This window comes from Myotis daubentonii, chromosome 10 (genome assembly GCF_963259705.1).
Source record: "Myotis daubentonii chromosome 10, mMyoDau2.1, whole genome shotgun sequence".
Lineage (NCBI taxonomy): Eukaryota > Metazoa > Chordata > Mammalia > Chiroptera > Vespertilionidae > Myotis > Myotis daubentonii.
This window is the reverse complement of record NC_081849.1, coordinates 80,700,175-80,717,827: the sequence shown is the minus strand read 5'-3', so window position 1 is coordinate 80,717,827 and position 17,653 is coordinate 80,700,175. Positions and strand designations below refer to the sequence as shown.

Genomic DNA, 17,653 nt, shown 5'->3' with positions numbered 1-17,653 from the left:
AGCAGGGGTCAACCCAAGAATTAAGGTTTGCTTCTAGTTCTCTCATTCCTTAAAATGGTCTTGTTAGTTATTAAAAGTTTAATCATATCACAGTATGGTGAGAAGCACTCAGTGATATTACACAGATCTGAATGCTGATGCTTTAAACCTGGGAAGGAAAGTGTGGGAAGGAAACACTTTAGATTCATGGATACTTGTCTAAGAAATTAACCTATCTTTCTCTATCTTGTCAAAACTAAAACTACTATTCATTTCGAAATATGGGTTCCAATGGGCAAGTGACTATGTTTAAAACTATAAGCTTAACTTAGATGTAAGTAATACTTCCAGTTAATAAAAACAGTCATGGAACCCTAGCTGGTTAGGCTCAGTGGATAGAGCGTTGGCCTGCGGACCGAAGGGTCCCAGGTTCCATTCCAGTCAAGGGCACATGCCTGGGTTGTGGGCCCGATCCTCAGTAGGGGGCGTGCAGGAGGCAGCCGATCAATGATTTTCTCTCATCATTGATGTTTCTCTCTCTCTCTCCCTCCCTCTCCCTTCCTCTCTGAAATAAAGATATATTTTAAAAATAATAAAATAAAAATAGTCACAGGGACGTGAAGCACAGCACAGGGAATACTGTAATATTGTAATAACTATGTATGGCTTCAGATGGGTACTGGACTTATCAGGGATCACTTCATTAGGTATATAAATGTCTAATTGCTATGTTGTACACCTGAAACTAACATAATATTGTACATCAACTGTAACTGAAAAATAAATTTTTAAAAAAGTAATACTTCTTTAATCAGAAATGACATTTAGAATAAATCAGCATGCAGTACTTTCAGGATTTAACTGTTAAGATACAAGGGAGAAATATTTCCAACATCAAAAAATATATCGTGTAGGTACAAGAATGCCTCATTAAAATGTACAATTCTAAGAACATACATTTTCAGTCAAAGATTTTAATAGTTGAAAGTACTGGCGCATTTCCACTGACCTAATTTTTCTAAAAACAAATAAATAAATTCAGGTTACCTTGTCCAGAGCAAACTTAGTGTTTCCTACTGAAGACAAAGACAGCGTGTAAGATCCAACAAGGATAAAGTTGCTGGTGCGCACGGCATGGAGACCGCCCGGGCTGGCCATCACTGGAGAGAAAGGGGCTGGGGCTTAGTTCGGAGTGACTTCCCGAAGTGTAAATCACTCCTCACCTCACCCCGACAGAATGACATTAACCTGCCACAGAGAAAACGGCATTTTCCTCCATCTCCAAACAGGAAGGGAAAATATCAAACTTGCTAGTGACAGCAAACTGTTACATATTTTATATTTAACTATAGTAGAGTTTAGGCACATCTGAATATTTGGGACCAATAGGTTTTTAAAGATACAGAACCTCAAAATGTGCATAAAATGCATGGGAATGAGAGAGAAGACTCCATTGCCATAGTCTAGGTGGCAGCACAGACGATGCTGCACGGTGCTTAGTTACTCTGTACCAAGAAGAGACCAAAAGCCCAAAGGAGGTGAGTGAAACCAGCTCAACCCTAATCCCTGCCGAAAGCCGTTCTAGAAGGTCCTTCCTGGCTTACGAGTACCCCAGGTCCCACTGTGTTAGGAAGATGCTTTTCTGACATGATTCAATGCCAGTCATGGTCAGCAAAGCTAACAGAGGTCAACTCCACAGTGCTGACAGGCAGAGCAAATCTGCAAGGAAGCATGAGCCGGGGGACGGGCATTGCTGCCGCTGCCAGGGTCACGTGACCGGCCTCATGGACACTGCGACACTGCTGCCAGGGCCTGAGAGATGCGTGGCATCTGACAACGGCGACCGGACAGTAATCTCACGTGGTACTAAACCACACAGAAAGTGCCTTTCCAAGGAGACTATGTAAACACCCATAAACCGGGATGGCTGCACATGCGATTGTGCAATTGCTTGGCTCTCTTCCTTATTCTAGTGTTTCAAACAGTTCAAGATCCACTCACCTGAAGAATGAAGGCTGCTTTTCTAAAAAAGGGTGTGAAGAAGAAACAAGTTATTTTCTTTATTAGATAAAAGATTTGAATATTAAATACAAAACTCTTTAACACTGCAAGAACATTTCGGAACACATTTTTTTCTACATAAATATGAGATTTTCCCCCCAGTAATATATTTTAAAGATTTCCAAAGAGCTAAGGGTTTAGAAATATTTACAATCATATGTGTAACATGAAGATTTCACAAGGAGGCTCAATTTTTTAAAAATTCCACTTACTGTAGTTATAGATGTGAGAAGTCGCTTTGGAGTGATAGCCTAAAAGAAAACATATCAAGATATTTTCTATTAAACATTATGATTTAGAGTTTAAAAATAACCAATCCTAAGACACTCCCACATAGAAAATAATTCTTAAATATGAATATACTTGAGTCTTTTATTAAGGTATTACCCATACTACCACTCTTTCTCTGTTAAAGCTAAATAAAATTCTTTTAGATGATGGCTTGAAAAAGAACAGAAGACAAAGAGCAGGAAGAGTGAGAAGCCAGCTGGAGTCCTGCCCTGACACCTCTCCTAAGCCCTGGTGCAGAGGGCGTAGAGACCAGACTCCAGGGAAGGCTGGGGAAGACAAAGGGGTAATACAAGTAAGCTGTCACCTAACAGAGAGAACAGAACCATTAGGCTGAGTGCATGAGGAGCTATACTTAGTTATAAGTTTATGTCAGTGTTCATACCTATGAAATGCAGTACCTGAAATCTGGGGCATAAAAATTGTCCAAAAACATGATAATCATTAAAAATTATACATATGGAAACTGGTATAGTATCTATGGTTTCTGATACAAAATGATTATTATAATTTGCTGGGTTTCTTTCATCCTCACCTTGGATTTGTATGCCTTTTTCTTCTTATCTGGCACTGAGGGATCTTTCTTTTGCACCTAATACACAAATCCAAAGCATAACTAGTTTAAATCTGTTATCTTTAAGACAACATACTAGTAGTTATTTTAGAGAGCTTTAACTGCTTACCAAGCTGTAAACTTCAATACTGATTTCAAAGTCATTGGACACATCTTCCCTGAAAACAAAGCATTAAAACTATAACAAAAATACCAAGTTATGGCCCAGGATGATGCCACCATACTGTTAAAAGACTCAGAGCAAAAGAATGCACTGTGTTTCAACTAAAGACAATAGCTATCAACCACTTAAGAATATAAAATTGGTAAGAACAGTCTATTTTTTCAAATATTTTCTTCAGTAATTTACAACTCAAGATCTTCAATAATGGTAATTTTTTTCAAACTTAATTTTGACTTGTTTCAAAATAAGTCTGTGACACTAAATATGTTCTTTCACTGAGATTGAATATTAAGTATGTAATGAGATTTAAAACATACATAAAAAATTATGATCATTATTTTTATATGCATATGCATATCTACACACATACACATTTAAAAATACTTCAAAACCTATAATTACCTATAATTAAATACCTATAGTCACGTGGAAGCAACATGCTATTCAATGGAAAGAAATGTCAGAAACACAAGAGTTAAACCAACAAATTGGAAACTGAGTTGTGTGTCCACATAAAAAGAATGACCATTCTGCACTTCACAGGTTATAAGCCCACCTGTGTGCTTAGGCTGTATTAACTACTGAAGGGAAAGGTGAGCCGCCAACCGCCTGATGTACTCACAGAGTGTACGTGGTGGAGAACGTCAGGGCATCGCCATTCAGGGAAGTGGTAGTGCTTGCCAGCGGGGTGGCCACCATGTTCTCGGCTCCTGCCTTCAGTATGATCAGGAAGGAGTAAGTTGCTGCATCTGCAGGAAGGAATCACATTACAGAATCAGATCAAGCAGAATTGGATTTAGGTAACGAGCATTCTGGAAGACCAGAGGAATAAAGGAATACCGCACTGACTTACATAAAATTCATTAAAAATTTTCTAAAATCAACTTTCCAGACACAAAGGTAAGACAGACATAAGCAGATGATCATAATGCTAGAATAAGCCTCATCACGGGACGGGCTCTCCCACTCTGGGAGTTACAATAACTTCACCCCCTCAAATTCTGCTGGCTTCGCGTTTTACCTAGTGACCCCTAGCTCTTGAGCTAATAGTATACAACTCAATGGTATATACCCGAGTATGCATCTGAGCATGTACTACTATATTTCAAAACTGAGATCAAAATACTATACTTGTGAAAGTTCCTCAGCGATAAATTCTAATGAAAACATGAACTATTTCTTCACTACCTGTCATTAAATAACCACAGATTTCAAGGTACACATTAAATGACCAACAGATTTCTGCCCACAGCCCACCAAAACAGGACAACAGCAAGAATTAGAACTGAGGTCACCTCTTTCCTACCAAAATGCTCAAACCTTGAAAGGTCCCCACTCTTTACTTTCCCTGCACTTCAAATTCGCTTCTCACCTAGTCTAGGTCTCCACTCTCTCCAAGGGAATGTCTCACACAAAAATTTAAAGGAAAGTTTACTTATTCAATCTAGAGGGGCAGAGGGAATAAAAGTTCAATACAAGTATGTCCATTGTGGGGCTCTTAACTCCCCCAAATGCTATAATTTCAGAATTTATAGAACAAATTTCCATAACGAGATGGATTTCACATAGAATAAAGTAAGTAAAATGAGCCATTTTAGATGCCCTAAATACTTTCCACAATAAAATGAATGAAACTGATTGCTATGTCAGGCTAACTCAGCTCAGGAAAATGATGTATGTTCAAACTTATGTTTAACTAACTTCACTTTCAGTCAGAGCTTCGTCTGTTACTGTGTGGAACAGTGAGCTCCCGTATGAACTGTCCTTGGTTATTTTTACACACATCTTCACAAAAGGATTTTAAGACCCAAGACACAAGCTTTGTAGCTTTGTGTATGCTCTCCAATTGTTCCCATTTGCACAATTCCAAGCTAGATGAGGTTCATAATCACACATAAGATCTAGAACGCAGGCAAATGAAAACCTCCATACCTGGTTTCTGAACTGTGCTGCAGACAAAATCTGCCTTGAGAGGCAAACGGATTTCTGACAAAGTAACTGACCCTTTGGACGGGACAAATTCACGTTGGGAGAGGAGACCAGCCTTGTTCTTCCTCTGAGGTCCTTCACTCTTCAGTTTATTCAGCTCATCAATCAAAAGTGTTCTCTTCTCAGCTATGTAAAACAATGCAAGTTAATATTTCAAATATTAAAAGTTGCAACTGTTTCTAAAAGAGGCCAATTATGTGGCAACAGTACAGAAGCCCAAAGACGAAATCAGTAACTTTCTTTATAGAAACAGGTAGTAGGTAGTTGGGAAAAAACCTTAATTGGTCATCTGTTTACCAAGTTCCAATAATTTAATGCTTCAACTATTGGTCAGTTTTCTTATGTGATATAATCTTTCCACCATTCATCACCACACATACATACACACACACACACACAACAAAATTCACACCCTTTTTTAGCTACAGATAGATAGGTAGGTACAGAGAGAGTGTGGGGATGTAAATACTAGTATATCCATATATTCATTCTCAGCTTTCTCTGCAAAACTGCATGCCTTCAAATGCTTTCCCGTTTCTTATCCTTTCATGCAAACTACACCTCATTTTGTGTGGCGGGTGTTCACAGACGTTATTCAGAAAAAAAAAGTAGATGAACTGAACCAGGTTATCAGAAAAGGCCCTTTCTCCACAATTAGAGGTGTCAACCATTCGAGGTGAATTGAGTGTTTCCTGGCTGAACCTGCTGGGATTGCCTGGGTCTCACGCACTTGCGATCAGAAGCAGCCTTTCAGCCTCGGCTTCCTCCAGGGACCCCTTCCCATGCTCCTCGTCCACACAGCAGTTCAGGGCCTGGCTGGCCTGGTAGATCACCGTTTGCTGCAGGTTGATTTCATTGTTGAGCTCCTGGTGAGACCCACGAGAAGAGAGAAAACTCACATTCTCAGTCACCACGTTCACTTACTGAAACTTGGATTATAACCAATCTGATTCAATAATTTCCAAAATTTCCAGAAAGTCCAAATGTTAGTTTCACCATTCAAGTTTCTAGACTATGCACCAGGAACATTTAACATACTAAAATAATTACACTATCAACATTCTTCCTTACAAAAAGACTTTCAACTCATACTTACTAAAATTATAATTGGGGCGATGTCCAACAAAGTCACACTCTTTTTCAGCTACAGATGGATAGGTAGGTACAGAGAGTGTGTGGGGATGTAAATATATTCATATATTCATTCTCAGCATACTCTGCACAACTGCATGCCTTCAAATGCATCCCAGTTTAGAGATATAGAGATTACCTGATTCATTTTATTTAAATTACATGTATAATTTTTAAATGTTTTCCTAGAGTAAAAGAACCTTTAAGAGCAAAATAAATTGCACATTTCACCATCATCTAATTTATAGTTACACTTTAAGGATATGGAGGACAAACATGTTTAAAAATAAATATTTCAATAATATCAAACAAGCTTCCAACTTTTCTAATAAAGAGAACCTTTCTCCAATTAAACTGAACTCAAGAGCAACTGCTAAGGTCAGGGTGTCAGGCGTCAGACACTGTCCCAGGCCCTCAGGGCCCAGAGAGGGAAAGGCTGGGCCTCGTGCTCAAGCTCAGTCTCGTGAAACACACACCACACACCCTTCCATCGAGTACACACCTGCATTTTCTGCTTGACGTTCACCTGACAAGGAAAGGCGCTCTTTTCTTCAGCATTCCTTTTTCCCTCCAATTTTGAAGTAGCATCTTCCTTCTGAGCAATCTGCTTAATTGAAGGACGGTCTGTTTCTTTGAATCTCTGAGATCTGTATGCATCGATGCTTCAGGAAACAGTTACACTCTGTTAGAAATCCAGCAACACACTAGCACTATCTTTTATTCAGCATTTCAGCAGAACACTTCACCAGAATGGGAAATGCCACTGGGCAAAAGAGAAGCTGACAGAAGTTATTACGAAGTTTTTTGCAAGTTAACTATTAGTAACATAATCACAAGGACTCCAACTTGTTGTATCAATTGAAACCATGAGCCTTAGTGAGTGAATGCCTCCCCCAAATGTTCTCACCTGTAAGGAAGGTCACGGTCCTCAGAACCAAGGCTGTCACCAGACTCGGCCCGCGGGACACGGGTTCTCTGGAACTTTCCTGGTTTGGGACTCTCGTCATGTATGCTACTGCCCTTCAGTTCCAATCTAGGCGAGGAAGCGAAACTCTGCAGGGAAGCAGTGGGTGTTAATAGGTTTTATGGATGCCAATGATTCTAAATAATTCTGAAGAACTGAATGAATTCTTCTCTATATGAGGAAAATAAATATCACACAAGTCAACTGATTCATCGTAAAAACAAAACAAACTAAACCAAGTTCCTAAAAAAATAAATAAAAGTTGAAAGATAGCTAAAACCTATACTTATAACCCTCTTTAGAAACAGTTCTAATTGAATCAATTTCCAAACAAAGTTGGAGTTATTCAATACAGGGTGATGGCTAATAATATAGCTCGCTCTCACAAGAGCATTAAAGTCAGGTTTGCAGGCCGCCCCTGGCCCCAGAGTTCTAAATGCCCATGCACCCACCTAAACAAAAGGGGACCCCAATGCTATTTCGTTTCTTTATGTCCTGAGCCTGTCTCGTCTTTTCTTACCTCTGGGCTTATCACGCCGACTGTCTGTGCCAGCGGAGCAAGCAGCGACATTGAGGAGATATTCAGGGCATCCTCCTGGTCCTCCCCGCTCTCGGCTCCCGCCTGGCCCATCTGCTCCAGGCTCCTGGCCTCATCCAGCTCGCCTTCCTGCAGGACATCACTGAAGATGTCGTTAATCACTCTCGAACTATTGATGTCATCCTCGTCATCCACGCTCATCTCAATTTCACGTACCACTTCTGAAAAACATTTCAATAAGTGAACGCTGTGATCCAGACCTTTAAAAATCAGAGGGAGAGCAGAAAAGATCTAACATTCACATGCTTAGTAATAAACAGGGGAAAGCCCTGAAGAAAAGCACCTTCTTAACAAAAAATAACAATAAAATTTACTAACATATGAAACCAAAATTATTTTCAAATTTCCAGTAATATTTTCTTACCAATAAAAGTGGAAATTACCAAAAGCTGACCCAATGCTTTGGGTGTGAGAAAGATTATTAAGTAAGAACTCAAGGTTAGAGCCAAGAGCTTCGGACGTATAAAACATGTTCTTTCAAAGGACTCTTCTCTGGTGGGAGCTGCCCGTGGAGGCGGCAGTCACTAACAGGAAACATGAGCGTCACTGAGGGCAGGATTCACAGGTGCCTCAGGGCCACTAGCTCCTGACAGTCCATGGAAGTGCCAGGCAGTGCACTCCCCGCCAGCCCCGTGCCAGGCAAGGGTAGGCTCGACCATGCTTTCACAGCGGTCCGTACCCTAAAGATAGCTGTTTCCGTGCTCTTTCTCTGTGGAGGCTAGAGTACTTCTTTGTAGTTAAAAAAGAGAGAGAGAGAATTATAAAATCATAAGCCACTTAGAAATATAGAACGCTGGCCCTGCTGGCGTGGCTCAGTGGTTGAGCATGGACCTATGAACCAGGAGGTCAAGGTTCGATTCCTGGTCAGGCCACATGCCTGGATTGTGAGCTTGATCCCCAGTAGGGGGCGTGCAGGAGGCAGCTGATCAATGAGTCTCTCTCATCATTGATGTTTCTCTCTCCCTCTCCCTCTCCCTTCCTCTCTGAAATCAATTTTAAAAAAAAACTTTAAGAAATATAGAACAGCGTATAGTGGAATATGTGCTTCTACTATATTATTTCTCATAACATGTTCAGTGCTAGTAAGAAATAAAGAATAAAAACCAACCTGTCTGCTGCTCAACCTTTGGGTCTGATGTTACTTTTAAAGACTTTTCCTCTTCTAAAAACAGTGTTATTTTCAAAGGGCTAGACTTCGTCATTTCACATTCAGTGAAACCTAAAAAAGTTTTAGGGAAAACCATATTAATATTATAAGAACCCAGAACTTTTGTTTATAGAATCTATCTTTTTTTTTTCTGATTACAAAACTGGATTTAAAATTTAGAAATGTACAGAGAATACCCCCAAACACCTGCCCTCTCCTACCTCCCCATTTCTCTCTCCAAGAGGAAGGGACATCGATAGAACAGGTTATGTTTGCTCCTCTAGTTTCCCTCTACGGTGATCTATGTGAGCAGCCTTTTGTTTTATCAGCACGTGGACACACTCTCATGCTGTTCTGCAATTTGTTTTTCAATTTTTTAGAAAAGTGCCGATAAGAACACTTAAAAGGGGTGCAGGATGGAGAGGGTCAATGGGGGAAATAAGGACACAACGGTAATACTTTCAGCAATAAAGACATTTAAAAAAATAAAAACTACTTAAAAAAACCAGCAACGGAAGGAAACGACCCCTCTCTATGAAAGCCCACAGCTAACACTGTCCTCTGTGAAGGATTGAAAGCTCTTCCTCCAAGATCAGACACAAGACAAAGAAGCCACTCTCACCACTGCCAGTCAACCAAGCCTCGGGAGCCCCAGTCCAGCCGGACGCAGGGTTATGGGTTAGCACAGTGACTTTAAGCGCCTGCTGCCCGCCACTCAGCACTGAGTGCCATTACCGCGGCCGCAATCCCCTCTGCACACAGCACGTCTCTGCACTCTGTCCCAAGGCTCCAACCGGCCCGCACGGGCAGAGAAGCTGAGGTAAAGGGCATGCACCCCTCCCAGCTCCAGACGCGACAGTGGCAGTGCTCACACTCCCGCGAGAGGCTGCCTTCTCACTCTGGACGCGGAGCCGAGCAGCAGAGCGTGGCCAGAAGGAAAAAGTGTGGAAATGAAGGGGCGAATCGGCCTTTTCACACTAGAGCAGCGTTTCTGACTGCCAACCCGCGTCCAGAGCTCCCGGCGTGATGTGGGGAGGAGCGCTGACCTGCGGGCTCTGGGCTGGGGGGCTGTGCTGGGGTCTGCTCTCCTGCCGCCTTTTCCTTTTCTGTTACTGGACCGGACGGGGTATTTGAAACAACTTGATGTTTTCTGAGGGGAGTGTTCTGAGAGTGAATTTCCTGCAAAAAGCAAGTGAAGAGATACATTTTACTTCTCAAAACGATAGATTTTTGTCTTTTTATGTGTTACTGAGTGAAACAAACCACAGTCATTACTCTACATAAGCTTCCTCAGAACAAAACAGACAACGTGTGTAAGGCCAAGCCACGTTCAGAACATGAGCCCTCGGCGCTAGGTCCGTTCTGGAGATTCTCAGGATGTGAGTCACTGGGAGTAGGAGGCAAGGGAGAATGGAAATCTGCATCAGGTTCAGCTTCAGAGAAACCATTCAAGTGAAAGTCATGTGTATGGAAAACAACTCCCCCGTGTCACTCATCACAGCCCACATCTGTAAAACTAGGGACGCCCTGGACGGTTGCTCGGCCCGCAGACTGAAGGCTCTCGGTTTGATTCCAGTCAAGGGCACGTACCTGGGTTGCAGGCTCGCGTCCCAGCCCTGACCAGGGGCACATGCAGGAGGCAACCAATTGGTGAATCTCTTTCTCTGTCTCTCCCATCCCCCCGCCATCCCTTCCACTCTCTCTAAAACTCATTGGGGGGAAAAATACCCTTAGGTAAGGATTAACAAAAAACAACAATTAGGGACAGTTCCTACCTCCAGATTCCACTTACCAGTTACTCTGTGGGTAAAATGCAAAGAAAACAGCAAAGGACAAAAACAGATCATAAGAAAAGGAAAAAAGAGGTCTACCCAACGTGGCTCAGTGGCTTAGTGTCAACCCATGAACCAAAAGGTCACTGGATCGATTCCCAGTCAGGGCACATGCCCAGAGTGGTTGGTTCAATTCCAAGTGTGTGTGTATGGGGGAGGGGAGGGGGTGTGCAGGAGGCAGCCTATACATGTTTCTCTCTTATTGATATTTCTATCTCTCTATCCCTCTCCCTTCCTCTCTCTAAAATCAATAAAAACATATTTTTTAAAAAAAGAAAAGGAAAAAGAAAAAAATTCCTTTATCTGAGTCATTTTTTAAAATATTTATAAGGCTATGCAAAAGAAGCATTCATTGCTTGTTTGCTTTTGAAAAGGTTGTGATTAAAGCAAGAGAAGAAATAAGAACAGCAGCGAATACTTCCATAGAGCTTCACATGTGTCAGTCATCTTTCTATTCTACACACTTCACATCATCGCCTCATCAGATCCCCCCAATAACTCTCTAGGATCGGTACTAATGCCTCCATTTTACAGATGAGAAAACTGAGACACAGGAGAGTTAAGTAACTTGCATACTCAGCTAGTAGCCTGATGTACAAACACACAGCACATTATCAGATACTGTGCTGCAGACTGTCTTAAGGGTAAGCAAGAAGTTTGAGAAGGGGCAGGCAGGGCAGGTGCATTTCAGAAGTGAGAACAATGGGCGGAGCGCACCTGGAGAGTAAAAAGCTTCGGGTTTGTATACAATGGGCACCCAGACATTAGCTGAATAACTGAAAGAATGAGTGGTGGTAATGAAAAGCAATGGCATTCATTCTCAAAGGTGTAAATCATGGCTTTGAAAACAGCGCCAGACAAACTCACTAAGCCGCATCCTTCCATTGTGGACGGGGCCCAAGAATAAACGTGGGGGTAAAGGAGGAGGCCAAGGTCAGAGGGCTGGTCAGAAGCCCTGGTTCCCACATACCAGCTGTGCCACTTGCACAAGTGATTTGCCTCCTGGGGCTTAGTCCTCACCCAGAAAGGGGGGAGTGTTACCTTCCAGGGTGAGTGTGGGGATTAGATGATACCATGCACTTGATTGGCGCCCACCAGAGGCCTGGCATGGAGAGCCAGGGCTGTCCTTCCTCCTTTCATCATCACTCGCCTATCTGTCTACATTACCTGTTTGGTTTCTAGTTGTTTGCTCCTGGAGTTTTCGCCTTTTTCTGCACTCCATAAATTGCCCTTGTCAAATCGGCCACGAAGACATGCTAGTTCTTTTTCACGTTCCTAAAAATCATCAAAAGCTCTATTTTACACAAAAGCCAATAGTAGGTTTAAGAATAATATCCAAACACTACTAACTTTGCTTGTCTTCAGTTTTAAGAGGAAAGAAGTCACAATATAAAGGAATACAGAACAATTGTATTTCTAATTTGAAATACACAATACAGAGAACCAAGATGCTATTTATTCAGTCAAAAGGAATGGTATGGGAATACACGACTTGATGTCTGTACGTTCTATGCTGAGACTGTGGCATGGGTAATGTGAAGGCAGTAGGATGTACGCACCTGCTTGAGCCTCTGGGCTACGTGGGTAGTAGATGAAGATGTGTTTTGCTTTAACAGTCTTTCCTGGATGGCCCTGGTGTTTGGAGTGACCACGGGAGTCCTGTGGGGTGTGCTCTGCGTGGGGCTGTCTTTGCTGCGTTCTAGACAGCGCTCGCCGAAGCGCTCCAGAAACGGCTTGACTCCAGCTCCTACAGAAAACACCACATTATTGGAGGCTATTCAGAATAAGCACCATTATCATTTCTACGGGGAGGTTCCAATGCCTGTACAGTTCCAAAGTGCTTTGACTCTACCAGGATTATTCATTCAGAAAGTAAACCATATATGCCCAGGTGGTGTTGCTCAGTGGTTGAGCATCAACCCATGAACCAGGAGGTCATGGGTTCGATTCCCAGTCAGGACACATGCGGGGGTTGTGGGCTTGATCCCTAGTAGGGGGTGTGATGTTTCTATCTCTCCCTTCCTCTCTGAAATCAATAAAAAAAAATATTTTAAAAAAGTACAGGGGAAAGTATCTAGCACAGTCATTCTAAGGAAAAAGCATGTTTAAACTGCTTTGACCAGTAACTGGACTGATCTACACTAATAAACAGTCACTCTACCAATTAAAGCTGAATTTGAAGACGTCTCATCCGAGCATTCAGCACTTGCCCTGGCAAACCAACCCTGTGCCATTCAAACTGGGTATTTAAAATGCTGAGAACAGAAACCCTGAAAACTTTAGATTTTTTAAAAAAATACATAACCTGGTGTTGTAGATTTGTCTTTAGAGTGAGACTGCAGACAAGTTTCTCTATTTACTTCTTTGGGTCGAACTGTCTGGGATTCAGCTGATTTCCCGACTGGTTTCGATACCTCAGTTTTCAAAGGACTAGCAGGAGCTTTTTGAAGTCGCTCAGGTTTTCGTACCTCACAATTTTTAGCACTGGTGACAGATATAGAAGCTTTCACAGGAGAAGCAGCAGCTTTCTGAAACATGAAAACACTTAGGATAAATACAGCACTCATAATACCTAGAGATAGTCCCATAACAACAACGCAAATTCTATTTGCTTGGTAGCCTATGTAAACGCATGAAAAAATGTTGTTATCTAATAGATCAAGCCAATGTGAAAGGTTTGAGAAAAAAAATCAACTTGGAAAATACTGTAATTCGAATTATGCTGTATAGTTCAGGCTGTATACTAGATCGATGGGTAATTTAGTATGAGGGGCAGAGTCACTATTTTAAAAAAAAATTTCTTAATAGTATCACACTATTACATTTATGGATTTTAACTATGTTAAACCAAATTACATATTTTTGTATTTTAATTAAGTCAGTATTATTTTAACATAATCGTATCACAGCCCTGGCCAGTGTGGCTCAGCTGGCTGGCTGGTTGAGCACCGTCCTGTGCACTGAAAGGTCGCCGGTTCGATTCCCAGTCAGGACACATGTCCGGCTTGTGGGTTCAGTCCCTGGTCGGGGTGCTACGGGAGGCAACCAATTCATGTTTCTCTCTCCCTTTACAATAAATGAAAACATATATGTATTTTTATTGCATCATGTACTTGATGACTAATGATAATAAAGGAAGTACTCACTCCTGCCAAGCCCTATGCTAAGTGCTCTGTGCACATCACCTCGCTTCACCCTCCCCAGAACCCTTTCCTAGGTCCTGCAAGACAAAGCCTTGTCCAAGGCCACACTTCGAACGATGTGGCCGGGCTGGGACTGCATGCAGGCTAATTCCAGATCCCAGCGCTACACTCAACGGCGATGCCCCGTACACAACATTCTTTTTCTTTTTTGTTTTTTTAAAAGATATTTTTTTAAAATGTTGAGGTAGCACATGCACAAGGGAACCTTTCAAAAAGACGTACATGAAAGCACCGTACCCACCGCTGACAACTGCCACCTGGTCACTATGGCTCCTAGTTGTCAGAAATGCGCACCCTGACGGAGAAAGTCATTTTCAGGCTCTCCCTGACGAAGAGGCTCTGTCATATCATGGTGCACACTTTGGAGTTGCACTAGTTCTTAACTGCTCACTTATCTTGGGGTGGGGGTACCAAATTTATGACTTTTACTTTCTATGAAACCAATATTCTAAAAGTAATATAAAACACTGCAACTATGTTATAAAAAGACAGACCTACACGTAAATGTACATTATCTCTCCTAACGAAGAAGAAAGGCTTCTGTATTGAAAGGTGTGTGTACTCACCGCAGCGCTGGAAACGGCACCTGTAGGCAAGGAGGCGGCCGCGGCTCTCGAGGCCGGGGCTTTGCTCAGAGAGGCATGGCCACCCCTCGGGGAGCAGCATGCGGCTTCCTGCGCAACACTGCGGCCATTGATGCCGGCAGATGCTCCGCTGGCAGAGGAAGCTTTGGACAAACAAGTGGTGCCAGGCTGTCCTGGGGCACTGTTCTGCTTTGCCGATGAGACACTGACATCATCTTCCCAGGAGCAGATAGTGGCAGCAAGGTTGGCCAGACGGCCCCGCCTCCCCACGGGAGTGGCCGAGGCTTCTGCTGGTTTGGGAGGGGAGGCCGCCTTGTCCTCCGCTGGCATCGCTGGGATGAGTGAGCTTTCAGGGGTATCATCTGAAAATGTTTTCAGAAAAAGAATTCACGACCATGCTCAGGAGATGCATGTACGGCACGTGCAAATACCAGCACCACTCCACTGGGGATTTTTAACGAGGTTAACAGGCTTAGAGCTAGTCCGGAGCTCTCGTATGCATGAGAGCACCGAGCTGTTTAAATGTGACAATATCTTTTCAAATCAGATGATACTTAATCCAAATTAAAAAAAGAAAAACATTGCCGAAACCGGTTTGGCTCAGTGGATAGAGCGTCGGCCTGCGGACTGAAGGTTCCCGGGTTCGATTCCGGTCAAGGGCATGTACCTGGGTTGCGGGCACTTCCCCAGTGGGGGATGTGCAGGAGGCAGCTGATCGATGTTTCTCTCTCATCGATGTTTCTAGCTCTCTATCTCTCTCCCTTCCTCTCTGTAAAAAATCAATAAAATATATTTTTTAAAAAAAAGAAAGAAAGAAAAACAAAACTTTCTTAACCAACTGCCTCCCTCCTTTTGGCTAAACCCCAGACACTGCAGATAACACACCTGAAGTTGAAATTGCAAAAACATGTCCCTCCTCAGTGTGGTGCCTCCTGCACGCCCCACACCTGATAAATATACTACTGATAAGAGAACTATGTGCAAGTGACTGTTCGGGGATACAGATGAAGCAAAAGCAGTTACCTTCATGTGTTAACTGATAAATACGATTTTCAACATACAATGTGAATCTTACTGACAGATTTAAGGGCCATCCCGTCCATGTCATGCATACCTGTCACCTCATCATTATCCCAGTGGCGCCGCTGGGCTGCCAGCTTCTGCATCCGTGTTTTAACAGAGGAGGCTGCAGAGGCCTCGGGCCTGGCGTGCAGCGCGCTCTGCGGGCCCAGCAGCGATGCCTGGGTGGCGGGCAGGGAATCACTGGCCGGAGCCGGTGCCTGTGGCCGTGCCTGAGGGGACACAGGACTTGGAGAACAAGGTTTGGCAGAAGCTGACTCAACCGGTTGTGCATTTTCCAAGTTGGAAACTTCCTCTTCAGTGTTGTCAGAACAGCGTTTTTTTGATGGCGATGGTTTTGTACAAGATTTCTCTAGATTAAAAAGGGGAAAATTTCAAACTTCCATACTTCCTCACAGCACAAACAACTGCCATAGGGACTTCACAACTTAATAAAAAACATGTTTCTTTAGTCCAGCGATTCTCAACCCCTTTGGGGGCAGAACGACCCTTTCACAGGGGTCGCCTAAGACCGTCGGAAAACACATATATAATTACATCTTGTTTTAGTGATTAATCACTATGCTTTAATTATGTTCAATTTGTAACAATGAAATTGGAGGTCACCACAACATGAGGAACTGAATTAAAGGGTCGCAGCATTAGGAAGGTTGAGAACCACTGCTCTAATCCTTTCAATGATTTTACTTACAAGAAATATGTAAAATTCTGCTTTCAATAACTTAGAAATCTGATGAGAGATTTTTGTTTGTTTTGTTTTTATTGCTTAAAGTATTACAAAGAGCTGATGAGAGATTTAAAATAATAATTTATGATTTAAAAAACCTGAATGAAAATAAATTCAAGTAACATTCTCAATATATACACACAATACTTTACACAGTTTACAACAGCAGGAAATTAAAAGTGCACACACAGAATGCGCAAATGTTCCGGAGCCTGTTAAAGGTCACAGCCTGATCACCTTACTTTCAGACAAGAAAAATCAAGCTGGAGGAATTTAGCTCCCTGCCTAGAGGGACACAGCTGAGCTAAGGGTAGGAACCAGACTTTCTGTTTTTAAAACAGTCTTTCACAGACAATAAGTCAAGGATACCAGGGCACCTGGCTTGAGGTTTAGGAAAAGAGACAGGGAACCAAAAATGTGACTGAATAATCTAGTCAATACCAAACAAATTCATCAGCACAAGTGCTTAACCACACTTCACATTTTAAACTTCCACAAACACCTAGAAAACAAATTCCAAGTCCTAAAATGAAAGGCGTATGATTTCAACCCAGGAATGAGTTTTAATATAGCTCCTGGGAAGTTAATATTTTTAAAAAGTCAGGATGTAAATTTCCTAAGAGGTCAGTTTCACCAGTTGTCTAACCAAGTATTCTTGTTCTGGCAGTGACCAAAGTTGTATTACTAAGAGGCTATGACTGCCCTTATCAACATCCATCTAAGTAAAATACAGCATGAAATTTTCTACTCTTCTGTAACTCATTTTCCATTGACCTAGCTGATCATTTTTAACATGTTTCTATTTTAACATGCAATACCACCTGGAAAAACAGAGTCCTTTACATTTACAGTTCTTGTGAACAACAGTAAATACCTACATTTTAGCATCAAAATGTAGTCCCAACCTCTGGTTTTCAAGCACACAGCACTCACTATGTGATTGTACAAACCCATGTCAGAGCGAAAGCAGAAGATCCTGGACTGAGCCAGGCCTCTATTTCCCTGGCCGAATACCATCTATATGTAACGTATTCCCTTCCCTTCCCTCAACATAAATATGTGAAAATAAATTATCATTCTATGGTTAGTTTCCAAAATAACTGTAAGCCAGCCCCAAGCCCTTATCTCTGTAACCTCTTTTTCTACGTGTGCTTTAAAGTTATACCAAGGATTATCTCCAGACTATTCCACACTCAGAATAAGTTTGCATTGGGGAAAATAAAGTTCAACTGATTAATTTGAACTATTTGTTAAAGGAAACTCTGCTATGGCCCAGTAGGGTCTAGCCAGGGGTGGGCAAACTTTTTGACTCGAGGGCCACAGTGGGTTCTTA

General features: G+C 42.2%; 1 protein-coding gene across 2 annotated transcripts in view; it reads right to left on the bottom strand.

The window, feature by feature from the left end:
• The window catches only part of ANLN (anillin, actin binding protein), a 35,450-nt gene that overhangs the window by 10,640 nt on the left and 7,157 nt on the right, over positions 1-17,653 (bottom strand). For both annotated transcript variants that reach the window (XM_059655857.1, XM_059655858.1), the window contains exons 3-20: positions 15,628-15,945; positions 14,496-14,875; positions 13,032-13,254; positions 12,286-12,473; positions 11,894-12,001; positions 9,941-10,073; positions 8,856-8,966; positions 7,670-7,908; positions 7,093-7,238; positions 6,688-6,847; positions 5,785-5,920; positions 4,998-5,180; positions 3,688-3,814; positions 3,012-3,060; positions 2,864-2,920; positions 2,253-2,291; positions 1,981-2,002; positions 1,027-1,139 (exon numbers count right to left, since the gene is read on the bottom strand). In XM_059655857.1, coding sequence (XP_059511840.1) covers positions 1,027-1,139; positions 1,981-2,002; positions 2,253-2,291; positions 2,864-2,920; positions 3,012-3,060; positions 3,688-3,814; positions 4,998-5,180; positions 5,785-5,920; positions 6,688-6,847; positions 7,093-7,238; positions 7,670-7,908; positions 8,856-8,966; positions 9,941-10,073; positions 11,894-12,001; positions 12,286-12,473; positions 13,032-13,254; positions 14,496-14,875; positions 15,628-15,945 — 2,732 coding nt within the window. The remainder of the gene's footprint in view (positions 1-1,026; positions 1,140-1,980; positions 2,003-2,252; positions 2,292-2,863; positions 2,921-3,011; positions 3,061-3,687; positions 3,815-4,997; positions 5,181-5,784; positions 5,921-6,687; positions 6,848-7,092; positions 7,239-7,669; positions 7,909-8,855; positions 8,967-9,940; positions 10,074-11,893; positions 12,002-12,285; positions 12,474-13,031; positions 13,255-14,495; positions 14,876-15,627; positions 15,946-17,653) is intronic.